The following is a 13,639-nucleotide window of genomic DNA, read 5'->3' on the forward strand; positions in this document are numbered from 1 at the left end:
AGGCCAGCCCTATGTGTTGGCCCCGCAGTGTGCTTTGCTGATTCCTGGGACATATCCACCACACCCTGCCACAGTGCCTCTGAGCATGAGGAGTTGCTCCCTTGCTATCTTCCACTCTGTACGTAACTGTCACCTCCTTGGAATGCTATCTCTGGTCTCGTCTCCTGCTTTCCTGCTGGAAGGCAGGAGCCTGTATCTGGGAGGGGCAGCACTGGTTACGTAGTGCAGGCTTTGCGGCCAGGCTGCACGGAGTCCTTGGACACGTAGACGACCTCTGCCTGTTTCCTCATAAGTCAAACTGCTTCACCACACAGCGCTCTGGCGCGCAGGCTGTCCCGAGGGGGCCTGTATAGGGCAGGGGCTTGGGAAGAGCTGATTCAGGGACCCCAGGGTGTTCCACCTGGAAAAGCACACAGAAAGGCATGGAAGGCAGGGCGTGTGACAACTCATGATGTCACCTTCCCTACCTGGTGGCTAAGAAGCAGGCTATCCAGCCTTGTCACACACATCCCTCCAGCCTAAGTAGCTTTAATGAGGACAAAGGGAACAAAGGTCTCAATGTCACCAAGAGATTCAAGTCATTGGAAATAGAGGCTCAAGTGCCCAGTGGAGAGTCAGACTAACTGCCTGTCAGCCACGGACCCAGGGCAACTGTGATCTTTCTCTGAGCTGTTTTCCTGTTACTGGGCCAGGATATGGGAGATAGGGATCTAGGCTCTGACTGTAGGTGAGGAAGCAGGGAGGGAGGGATCTGGGCTCTGACTCTGACATGGGAGCAGGAGGTCTCACTGCCTGTGGGCCCTTCCCCATTGAGGCCCTTGTGTCCCTCACCTCAGAGACAGCTGGACATGCTCTCTCCCTGCAGACCCAGCTGGGTGTCACCCTTCTCTAGGTGCTATGGAGTGGGCCAGCCAATGCCAAGGCCCTGCAATCTGCCCCATGCATCTCTTTTATAAGAGAACCCTTGGGGTTCTCTTGTGCCTTCCTTCCCTGCCAGTCACAGGGCCTCCTGAAGATAATTTCCTGATTCCTTTTGGTCCCGCTGCAAATCTAACTGCTATTCAAGTGACAGGCAGAACCAACCTGCCTCCAACTCTACTGACAATAGACACCTTCTCCCCAGTACAGACTTGCAGAGATACAGTCAGATCCCACCTCAAGCCGTGAAAACCTTCACTGAAGTGATTGCTGAGGCTGGACCCACATTTCCCACATGAAATCAGGCAAACTCCGTACGCTGGAGGATGGGTACGCTGGACTGGATTAATACTAACGGCCGCTTGAGAACTGGAGAGATGGCTCAATGGGTAAAATCTCTCCATGCAAGCACGAGGACCTGAGTTCAGACCCCTAATGTCCATGTGACGCTAGGAACAACGGTGCTTATCTGCAGCCCCAGTCCTGAGGGGTGGGCAGAGGAAGACCTTAGGGGTTCACTGGCTGGCCAACCTAGCTGAAATGGCAAGCTCTAGGTTTAGAGAGAGACCCGATTTCAAAAAATAAGGTGGACAGCTGGCAAGATGGATCAGGGGATAAAGGCAACTGCCACCAAGCCTGATAACCTGGAGTTTGATTCCCAATACGTACAATGGTGGGAAGAGAGAACTTATTCCCACAAGCTAACCTTCGATATACCCTGTCATCCCACATGTACACCATGGCGCACGTGTGTGCATACACATGTATATACGCACGCGCACACACACACACACAGAGAGAGAGAGAGAGAAAAAGAACACACACAGAGAGAAAAAGAATGCTTACAGCTGGGTCTGGTAATACGTGTCTATAACCCTAGCACCGGACATGAAATACCAAATATGAGCCAGATCTAGGCTACATAGCAAGACTTTCGTCTCAAAAATCCAAGGGCTAGGCCAAGAGCTTGGTGGTATGTTGCCTAGCCTGTGCTAACGATCTGGGATCTGATCGCAAGCACTGGAGAAAAAGAAAGGAAGGAAGGAAAGGGGAGAGAGAGGGAGGAAGGAAGGGAGGGAGGAAGGAAGGGGAGAATGCATGCTTGATGGTGGGTGATCCGATCTACCACTACAAGCACAACTTCAGATGTTTGAGATCACAAGTGTTTGGGGCTTTGTGTGACTCTGGATTATGGAATATTTGCTTATGTACGATGTAGGATCTTGGGAAGGGGACCCAAGTCTAAATAAACAGCCAATTAATTTATGTTTCAGACAGGACTTACCCACATATCCAAAGAATTTTTTTATATATAATTTTGAAGACATATTACATGTACGGGTATTTTGTATGCATACATATCTGTGCACGGATGCATGGTTAGTGCCCACAGAGGCCAGAAGAGGCTATCCCTAAGAGGGTGTCAGGTCCTCCCAAACTGGAGTTACAGATGGTTGTGACCCACCATGCAGGTGCTGGGAATTGAACCTGGAGCCTCTGGAAGAGCAGTCAGTGCTTGTAAACCATGGAACCATCTCTCCAGCCCCCTCGAAGGAAATTTTATGCAATGTTCTTTTTTAGAGATTTCTCTCTCTCTCTCTCTCTCTCTCTCTCTCTCTCTCTCTCTCTCTCTGTGTGTGTGTGTGTGTGTGTATGTGTGTATACATGCATTCACACATGAGTGTAGTATATGCTGAGTCCAATAGAGGGCACTGGATTCCCTGGAGCTGGAATTAACAGGTGACTGTGAGCTACCCCAACACAGGTGCAGGGAGTCACACTCTGGTCCTCTGCAAGGGCAACAAGCACCCTTAACTGCTGAGCCACTTCCAGCCCAACCTACAGGATTTGACAGTGTACCTATGTTTTGACTATGACTTGTTATAATAGGTTCAGTCTGGAACTTTCTACTGGTAACACTGTGTTGATATTTACATTTTGGGAACGTTTTAAAAATGTTCAGACAGTGTCTTGTGTCGCCCAGGTTGGTCTTGAACTCACTATGTAGCTCAAGATGACCTTGAACTCCTGAGCCTCCTGTGTCCACCTCAAGAGTTCTGGAAGTATAAGCATTGACTCACACCTGTTCTATACTGTGTTGAGACTGAACCCTGAGCTTTGTGCATGCTAAGCAAGTACTCTACCATCTGACCTTCACCTGCAGCCCTGGTTTGGGGGCATTTGGGATTAAGAATATGCACTTTGTGCTTTTCAAAGACCACCCTACTGAGTGTGTGCAGGTATGTGCTCATGATTGTATGTATGTATGGGAAGGCCCTAGGTCAGGCCCAGACATGGCTCCTTAACAGCCAGCCACTGTTATCTGAGTCAGGGTCTACCAGTAAGACCTGGGTCTGGCCAACCACTAAGCTGGTTGGCCTGGGAGCCCCAAGGATTGGTTTGTCACCACCCACTGTGTAAAGAGTTTCCTCAGAGAGTTAAAAAAAAAAAAAAATCCATCCTGCAGGGAGCTCATGAAGCAGAAAGGCAAACAACTCAAAACAGCTTCAGGAAGTCCCTGAAACTGATCAGATTCAGTTGGCCCCTCTCTGCCAAAGGAAGCAATAAAAGCCAAGAGTCCCTCTCAGAAGGGTGACAGGGATAAGCTGCAAAGAGAACTCTCAGACCAGACCAGCTGCCTAGAAGAAGTAGAAACCAGCCAGGCTGCCTGGAAGAGGTTAAGACCAATTAAATTACTGAAAGGACACTCTCTAACATGATGAGGTTGTCTACAGGCTGTCAAGTGTGCTCCAGGTTCCCAGCTTTGTGAGCTGTCACCCATGCTGGGCTTTGGTGACACAGCTGTCTTTAAGTCACTTCTGTAAGGAACTCTTCACCAATATTCCTGAAAGTAACCCCAATAAAACTCATTAGTTCAAAAAGTTGGCCTTCGGGGGTACTTGTATTTGGTCTGTAATGGATTCCCTATCTGTGGTGAGCAGAGCCCAGGATAGGTTTTGTCACACACCACCATGTCCCTAGTGCTGAGATTATAGAGACACACTACTACACTTATAGGTTTTGGGGAGTCAAGCTCAGGTTCTCAGGAAATATGTTACCAGCGGAGTTGACTCCCCAGCCCCATGTAACCCCTTCCATATCACAGAGCCTCCCCCCTCAGTCACAATCCTAAGTCAGGCTAATGAGTCAGACCCCTGAATTACTATGACAGTCTCGTCCTGCCAAGTTGTGCCATCTGCCCACTGAGATGACAATCTTCAACAAACAGCACGCTCCCCAGCTGTCTGCTGCCTCTCTATTGTCTCCAGAAGGGTCTAATCCTGGCATTCAGTGCCCACAACTCTCTGAACTTGGTCTCCTAACTGCGTTATCCATTGATTCACTGTGTCTCATCACCGACAGTGCCGACAGCCTTGTCTCCCTTTGTGAGTCAGGACCCCTTTACGGGCCTCTCTGAGAGACTTTCTGCTGAGCGTGTGCTTTGAATGCCAAAATGTGCTACCTGCCTCTCTTCTGGCCTCAGAGTGGGCATTGCATATTCTTACTCCTTCCTGGTCATGTGACTTCAGGCAGAAGAATAAACCTCTCTGTGCCCCGATTTATCCTTGGGAGATACAACTAATTGCTAACTACATAAAGTGTTCAGACTCCTGCTAAGTGTTAGAAAAGGATGCCTCAGTCTTTTTTCTGTTAGACAGGGCCTCACGTAGCTCAGGGTGGCTTTGAAATTGGGACGTAGCCCAAGGTTGCTTTGTGGACCTAGTGAGCCACTGGGCCATCTATGGGCAATTGTTTTACTAAGTCTTTGACCACAGCCTTGGTCTGTGTATCTGGAGGTCAGGGCTATTTTCATTGGTTGACACATCTTTACAGGCAGCTATGGCTTAGGGACAGTGGCTAGGATTCCCTTGAGATCTGATGTCTCTTTTCCCTCCCCTGCAGCAGGGGGGCACAGAAGGCTAAGGTGAACATCTGCCTTCCTCTGCCTATTCCCTCTCTACCATGGGTTCCTCATGGCGAACTTCACCGGCCTCCAACTGAAAAACAAATCAGGGCTGGGGAGATGGCTCGGCGGGTGAAGTGTCTGCCTCACGAGCATGAGGACTGGAGTCCATACTCCCCAGAACTCATTAAAAACAGCCAGACACACCAGTGTGTATCTGTACCTCTAGCGCTGGGGTTGGGGGGAGGGGCGGCAGCGTGGAGATGGGAAGACTCCTGCATCTCACGACTTAGCCAAATCAGTGAACTCCAGATTCAGCAGGACACAAAAGCTACAGTGGAGAGCACTTGAGGAAGCCACCTGCTGTCGACCTCTGCCTCCCCATACGTGTACGTGTATCACACACATGTGCACAAACATACCCGTATGCACAATTACACCTGAACATGTATGAACTCTTTTACTACTACATATAGTAACTACTGACACAGTGCATCATATATCACCTTAAACATAAGTTCTCTAAGGATAATTTTTGGTTGTTTGTTTGAGATGGAGTCTCATGTAGCCCAGGCTATCCCTGAACTCATTACTCGGCCAAGGATGATCGTAAGACCTTCCAGTCTTCCTGCTTCCATCCCCTGAGTGCTGGGCTTAGAGGAGGCATGTGTCACATGTCTGGTTTAGGTGGTACTAGGGACTGAACCCAGGGTTTCATGAATGCTAGATAAGGCCCCATCAACTGGGACATCCTCAGCCCCAAGTGAGATGTAAAGTCTACTAGACAAGCTGAGGCATGGTGGCGCATGCCTGTAGACTTGGCTACTGGGGAGGCTGAGGCAGGTGACTTGCTTGAGCTCAGGAGTTCCAGGCCAGGCTTGGACTACAAGATCCTGTTTCAAAAAACATATATAGGGGAGAGTGAGGAGATGGGTGGGTGGGTGGAGGTGTTTGCTAGAGAAGCCAGGTAATTTGAGTTTGACTCCTGACATCCATATGACAAGCTAAATGTACTGGGAAGCGTCCATAATCCCAGCAATCCCGGGGAGGAGGGAGAGGAGATAAGAGAATCAGCTGGAAGCCCCCAGACCTGCCAGCCCAAATTAGCAGCACAACAGCAGAAAACAACCAGAAAGCCTCAAGGTGGAGGGAAAGAACCGGCTCTCAGTATCTGTCCTCTGATCTCTGCATGTGCTCATAAAATGCACACTGGCCGCCTCTCAGATATGTATGTGTGTGTGTGTGTGTGTGTGTGCATATGCATAATGCACCCCATAGAACAAACAAGCTCCTTATTTTAATGAAGAAAGGGAAACTGAGGCCATGGACCCATTGGAGATCACAGGGAAGGACAGCACTGGGAGAAACATCCGGGTCACAGGCAGGCTCTGCGGAGGGTGCCCACCCTTCAGCCAGCCCACGTTACCTGAAGCAGTCCGCATGCCAGTCAGCATTCAGGGCCTGGAGGTACTGGCCGTCATAGATCCTCTGGCCACAGCTCGCACACACAGGCAACTCGCTTCCTGCAAGGGACAGAACCAAGTCAGGAGCCATTCTTAAGAATGATATTTGCTGGCGGTCTAGCCTGCCCTACTCACACACTGAGCCTCTTGATACAGGGTGAATATTCACTCTGCCAAGCAAGAGGCTAAAAGGATACATCTGAGAGTCCTGCTTGGACACTAAGCCACCAAACCTATTCGGGCCCATCTGGAACGCGCAGAGAACAGAGGTGTTCCCTTCAGCAAGAGCGTATAAGCGGGGAGAAAAACAAAACAGAATTTAGAAATAAGATGAAAGGTGGCACTCTGGTGACAGCTTCTTCTGTCTGCAGTGTTGAAAGGGGCAACAGACTGGCAGAGCTGGGCTGGTCTATCCTAGGCTAAAGTAGCAAGGTCACAAACTAAAACGTGATAGCCCTTGTTGAACCGTGATGAGGGACCAGGGCTGCCAAGCCAGGCCCTCTGACAATTCCTTAAGGCAGCCACTACATGCTTAGTCATCCCCAGGACCTTGGCCCCTAGAGCTGGTGGGCCCTGCAAAATTCCCTTGGTCTGCTCCTCTCTATTCTACAGACTCTGAAACCTCAGCCCCAGAGAGGGGACCTCTCTTTATGACACACAGCCAGGCCCCAACGCTACTGCCTACCCCTCTACAAGTATCCAAGCATGCAAAGTAGTGTGTTGTTAAGTACAGGGTGGGCCTGTGTCCCAAACAGCGTTTCAGGAATGTGTGAGAGTGGGAGACAGAACGACTGGAGCGGTTAGAACCTGTCTTTGACCAGATGAACCTATTGTGGGGGCTCTGAAGAAGAAACCTAGGGGAGATCCCAGTCTCTGATTCAGGCTGAAGGAATCCCAGAGGCCTGTGAACCCCAACTGTAGTGCGGCTCTAAACCTATGGCCTCTCAGTGCAGGAGAAGATGCTGAAAAAGGTTAGGAGTCTAGCCAAGTCTGACTAAATACTAGGATTGGTGCAGGGAAAGGGGAGGTCATGGTATGATGGTAGTTGTGGTGGTGTACCGCCGCAGTATTCGGTCACCGAATCCAGGATGCATAGCTCTCTTGTGCTCCCCCGCCCCCGCACCTCCCCCGTCACTAGTTCCCCAATTCACCCAATCCCGAAACTGCACGGATGGGGAAACTGAGTCCCTGGGTGTTAATGACTGGTTCAAGGTCAGAAAGCCCCGGTAAATGTGAGTCTGAGACTCAGATCCAAGGTTGCTGCAGTTTAGTTCTCCCGGGTCAGGCTGGATCAAAGGGTGTCCCCCCACCCCCCATCCCCGGCCGCCGGTGGAGATCGAGGACCAGAGGACAGAGAACTAAGGACTAAGGTAGGTGCTGGGTGAACAGTAACCTGGGAGGTGGGTAAGAGGGGATAGAATATGAGAAGAGGGGATTCCTCCATCCTCGAGAGCGGTTCATCCCGGGGCCGAGGAAGGGAGAAAGAGGGTGGGTGATAGGGAACGGCCTGCGGGCTTTGGAAGGGCAGGCGCATCCCTAGGAGGCAGGGGCGCGGCCTCGCCTTAGCGGGCGCCCCTCAGATACTCCCGACTCCCCTCCCCCGACTCCCAGCCTGGCGCACCTTCCTCTCCCATACGTTCTTCCCTCCAGGTGCAACAAAGTAGCGTCAACCTCATGCACTCGGCGGGGGGCGGGGACCGCCGGCAACCGGCGGGGCACCGGAGAGCTGGGGCCGGGCCCGCGAGCTCGCCCGCCGCCGGCCCGGGAAGGCGGGAGGCGGGGAGCGCGGGGCCGGAGCCGAGCGCTCCGCTCCGGGTTCGGCGATGCTGCCCCGCTGCACTCCCACACCAGGCTTGGGGACACCGGCTCCGCGTTGCCGCTGCCAGAGAAGCGCGGAGGGGCGGGCCGGGGCGGGCCTGCGAGCTGCGGCAGGGGCGGGGCGTGCGCGACGCGGCCGGCTGGAACTGCCCCTGCGCGGCTCCGCCCCCACAGCAGTAGCCTCGCCCCTTAGAGACAGACCCGCCCTCTGCAGGGTGACAAGAGGCTGCAGGCGCTGCCTGTTGGAACTGTCATTGCGCGGCTCCGCCCCTCGCGGCGATCACCACGCCCATCAAGCGACCATCCCGCTCCGGAGCGGTAACCACGTCTTCTCAGCTGCAGCCACGCGCTCTCCAGGCCAGTTTAGGGGGCTGCCAGTTGCGGCATTGGCAGAATTGTCTCTGCTTGGAACTGCACCTCCTCAAGAGAAGCCACGCCCCCTTAATAACAACCACGCCTGCGAGCAGCGGAAAGGGTGGGCCTTGCGTGGCGCTGAAGGGCCGAAGCTGCTTCTGTGTGGCTCCTCCTCTTCGGCGGAAGCCTTGCGAGTCTACGAAGGCAGTTTCGCCCGCGGCGGCACAGCTGGGGCCTCTGAGCCGGCCAGACCACGCCCACAGCAAAACCCGCCCCTAACTCCGCCCCTTCCTCCCCCTCCTTCTCTACCATTCATTCATCATCAGCTCTGCTTGAGCACTCCGCTGCTGGGTTGTGAGCTCGAATGAAGCCGCCCAGCGGGCATCTCTAGAAAAGGTCCCCCTGTCTCTATACAATCCTCCCGGAGCCTCTCTGGTCCAAGCCACTGGAAGTTAATTACCAAGGACGGGTGGGGCCATGCAGACTTTGAGGACACTGGTGGTCGGGGTGGGGGTGACGGGGAGAGGTGGGGAGGCAGTTGGGTCGGAGGCAGGATAAAAAAAAAAATTATATAGCTGAGTCAGTAAGAGTGCTTGGCTAGCATGCTCGAAGCCCTGGCTTCCATCTTCAGCACCACATAAAAACAGCATAGAGTGCACATCAATCCTAACACTCATCCCAGCACTCTGGATGTGGAGGTGGAAGGATCAGAAGTTCAAAACCAAAAATTAAAACACAAAACAGGGAAACTAGGGACTTGAGGACAAAAAAAAGCCCCTTATCGAAACCTTTCATCAGCTGAGAATCAAGAATTCCAACACAAATTAAGACTATTTGCTTAAGGGTTTTCTCTTCCGATTGTAAACGTGCAGCTTTATAGGCGACTCTCCAGAATTCCCCTTTGCAATAAAAGAACGCGTTCTAAACCCCTTGTACAGCCCCAGTACCACCTGATTTTACTTTGTCAGATTAAAATTGCATCCAAGGCACCTCTGGAACCAGCCTATAATTTCACTTATTAAGAAGAGAAGTTTGGCAAGGGTTTGGTGGCTCAGGCCTTTTTGATTGCAGTACTTGAGAGACAGAGGCAGGTAAATCTCCAGGAGTTGGAGGACAGCCTAGTTTACATAGGGAGTTCCAAGACAGCCCAGGGCTACACAGAGACCTATCTCGAAACAAAACAACAGACAACCAAGAAGTAGTGAGGTTGGTGGGTATTCTTATAACCCCAACACATCAGAGTCAGAGGATCGAAGTTTTAAGGGCACCGTCAGCTCCATAGCAAATCTGAAGTCAACCTGGGGTATGTGAAACTATGTCTTAGGAAATACAAATAAAAGAGAGAAAATGAAGACATTTTTCTTAGCAGCTTTTTCATATGTCATGAGAGCCATCCAATTTCTACATATGCCTACTGCCACCACCCCTCAAGAAAGCCCTTGTATGTCTTACTTTATCCAAGCCTTTCTCTTTCACTCAACCCTTGTCTTATTTGGTATTAATATTAATAAAATGAAACACTATTAGGAAGAAAGGGTTTATTCGGCTTCTGGGTCCACATCACTGGTCATTATTGGAGGAAATCAGGACAGGAACTCAAGCAGGGTAGGAACCTGGAGATGGGAGCTGATGCAGAGACCGTGGAGGAATGGTGCTTACTGGCATACTGAGTCTGCACTCTTATAGAACCCAGGATTACCAGCCCAGGGAAGGTACCACCTACAATGGGCTGGGCCTTCCCCCATCAATCACTTATTAAAAAATTGCCCTATAGACTTGCCTACAGGTCAACTTTATGGAGGCATTTTCTCAATTGGGGTTCCCTCCTCTCAGCTGACTCTAGCCTGTGTCAAACTAAATAAAACTAGCCAGTATAATCCTCATGCTTAAAGTGGGCTAAAACTGTCTTTTAATTAACTGTGATTCTTCCTTGAGGAACCCATAATCATGCACTTCAGTGTGCTTTCTTCTTTCCCTGTGCATCTTTCTAAGTTTTCTTTTGTTTGTTTTGTTTGTTTGTTTTTAAACTTTAAATCTTAAATTATTTCTTGCAGGTATGGAGAGATGGCTCAGCAATTAAGAGTACTGGCTGTTCTTCCAGAGGTCCTGAGTTAAATTCCCAGCAACCACATGGTGGCTCACAACCATCCGTAATGGGATTTGATTCCTTCTTCTGGTGTGTCTGAAGACAGATAGATCACTCATATACATAAAAATAAATAAATGTATAAATGTATGATTTAAAAAGCTATTTGTTGTATTTTTATTTAGCGTGCATACAAAAAAGGTAGGAGCTTTTTTGACCCGGGGCTTTTGTACCTGGGGCTTGCTGGTCAGTCACTTTAGCTAAACTGGTGAACTCCAGGTTCAGTGAGAACTTCTGCCTCAAAGTGGAGAGTAATTGAGAAAGATACTGATATCAAACTCTTACCTCTATGTGTTTGCAAGTACGTATATATATATGTGCACACACTCATACATACATATACATATACATACACTCACACATACACATACTCATACACATGTGCATACATACACTCAAACACAAACACATACCCACTCACTACATATACATTCACACTCACACATATACACATACACACACATTCATACACACATACAAATACACTCACATATATGCTACACTCACACACATGCCACACATACACACACATGCTTACACACACACTCACACATATGCAGACACAATCATACACACTCATACACAACACACTCATACACTCACACATGTGCAACACACTAATACACACACTCACACATACACACATGCATACACACTCACACAGACACACTCACACACTCACTCATACACACATACACAACATACTCATACACTCACACATATACAACACACTTATATACTCACACACACATATACACACTCACAAATACAAATGCTCACACACACACACACACACACAGCCCTTTAATTTGGTATTAGATCCTAGGGTCAGGAGCGATAGCTTAGTGGCTTGCTGTTAGGACTGAAGTTTGGTACCCAGCACTAAATTTGGGTGACTCCCAACATCCTGTAACTCCAGCCTCAGGGGATCTGACATCCTCTTCTGGTCTTCATGGGCACCTTCATGCACATACCTAGATGTACAGTCACACAGAAATACACAGAACAACAATAACAACCAAAAATCATGTCTGTCTTAGGGTTTATTGCTGTGAAAAGACACCATGACCACAGCAACTCTTAGAAAGGAAAACATTGATTGAGGCTGACTTACATTCAGAAGTTCAGTCCATTATCATCATGGTAGAAAGCATGGGGGCATGCAGGGAGACATGGTGTTGGCGAGGCAGCTGAGAGGTCTACATCAAGACTGGCAAGCAGTAGAAAGAGGCCTGGCTTCAGCTTCTGAGACCTTAAAGCCCAACCTCTAGTGACTTCCTCCAACAAAGCCACACCTACTCCAACAAGACCACACCTCCTAATAGTGGCAGTCCTTATTGGCACCTATGGGGGCCATTTTCATTCAAACTACCACAATGTCTTAGCTGTAAACAAAAGGTGCCCTTTTTGTTTGGTAGCAGCTTGTGTAATTTAAAAATATTATTTTAGTATTAGATATTTATTGATTATTGTATATATGTGTGCACAGTGTGTTTCAGTGGGTGGTCGTGCCGTATGTAGCACGTGGAGGTCAAAGGACAACTTTATGGTCAGATCTTGCCTTGTTCTAGGGATTGAACTCAGGATGCTGGACTCACAATCAATTGTAGAAGCTGAGCCAAGCTTCTATTCCTCACTGGGGAGTCTAGGCAAGCACTCTGTGACTGTGTGATAGGCTTAGCTCTTTGTGTCTTCAGACAGGGCTTCAGCCATGTACTCCAGTTGGCTTTGAAGTTATGAGCCTCCTGGGTTTGTGTGTGTGTGTGTGTGTGTGTGTTTTTTTACTTTATTTTCATTGATGTTTTGCCCGCATGTAAATCTGTATGAGGAGATTTGAAGTAGACCTATGAACAGTTTTTTTTTCCCCGAGACAGGGTTTCTCTGTGTAGCCCTGGCTGTCCTGGAACTCACTCTGTAGACCAGGCTGGCCTCGAACTCAGAAATCCGCCTGCCTCTGCCTCCCAAGTGCTGGGATTAAAAGCGTGTGCCACCACTGCCTGGCATTATGAACAGTTTTAAGCTGCCATATGGGTGCTGGGAATTGAACCTGAGGCCTACTGGAAAGAGCAGTCAGTGCTCGCAACCGCTGAGCCATCTCTTCAGTCCCCGTGATCCTCCTTCTGGGGTCACAGATCCTTCACTCAGCCCTCTCACTTCTGACCATAAAGTTGATTTTATTGAGACAGTCAGGGTCTCATGTAGCCCAGGCTGGCCTCAAACTTGTTACATTACTGAGGATAATACTGACCTTCTGATTGCCTTTCCTCCACCTCCTGAGAGCCACAATTACAGGTATGGGCTACCTGTGTCTGGCCACTGTAAATCTTTTCAGTGTCCCTGTCTGATTTGGTTATTAGGGCAAAACTGGCTTTTTCAAATGGTTTTAGAGACAGTCTCTTTTCTTTAATTTTTTTTTTTTTCTTTTTGGAAGAGGCTCTGGAGTATGGGTGTTAAGGCTTTAAAAAGTTTAAAAGTTTGGCAGAATTCTCCACTGAAGCCATCTGGTCCCCGTGTTTTCTTTGTTGGAATTTTTAAGGCTGATTCAAATCCTTACTCATCTCTGATCTGTTCAGATTGTCTGTGATTTTCAGTAGGCTGGGTGTTTGTAGAAATGTACTTATGTTATCTGGTTTCCCCCTATTTGTTGGCCTACAGGTTTTCTGCTTCCTTACAACAATGTTCTTCATTTTTCTCTGCTGACCGTGATAAGGATGTGATGCGGAGCCTTGGGGATGCTAAGCTATTGGGTAGGGGGGGATTTCCTTTGGCTCGCTGTTCGTGGGGATACAGTTCATCATTTGGGGAAGGCATGCTGGCTGGAATGTAAGGAAGCTGGCCACATGATGGCAAAGGACAGAAAGCAAAAATGAAACTGGAAGCAGGGCCCAGGTACAGCCTCCGAGGCCATCCTCTAGTGGTGTATGCCTACTAGTTAGGCTCAAGTTCTTAAAGGTTCTGTAACCATCCAAAGCAATGGTACCAGCTGGGCCCAAGTATTCAAACATGTGAGCCTCTACATGACAGTTCACATTCAAA

General features: G+C 49.4%; 1 protein-coding gene across 1 annotated transcript in view; it reads right to left on the reverse strand.

The window, feature by feature from the left end:
* Limk1 (LIM domain kinase 1) overlaps positions 1–8,593 on the reverse strand; it is a 32,777-nt gene extending 24,184 nt beyond the window's left edge. Inside the window, exons 1-2 of the mRNA XM_076923126.1 lie at positions 7,907–8,593; positions 6,249–6,345 (exon numbers count right to left, since the gene is read on the reverse strand). Coding sequence (XP_076779241.1) covers positions 6,249–6,345; positions 7,907–7,961 — 152 coding nt within the window. The 5' untranslated portion in view covers positions 7,962–8,593. The remainder of the gene's footprint in view (positions 1–6,248; positions 6,346–7,906) is intronic.
* Between the last annotated feature and the right edge of the window lie 5,046 nt (positions 8,594–13,639).

Source organism: Arvicanthis niloticus, chromosome 24, assembly GCF_011762505.2.
Source record: "Arvicanthis niloticus isolate mArvNil1 chromosome 24, mArvNil1.pat.X, whole genome shotgun sequence".
In the NCBI taxonomy this organism is placed as follows: Eukaryota; Metazoa; Chordata; class Mammalia; order Rodentia; family Muridae; genus Arvicanthis; species Arvicanthis niloticus.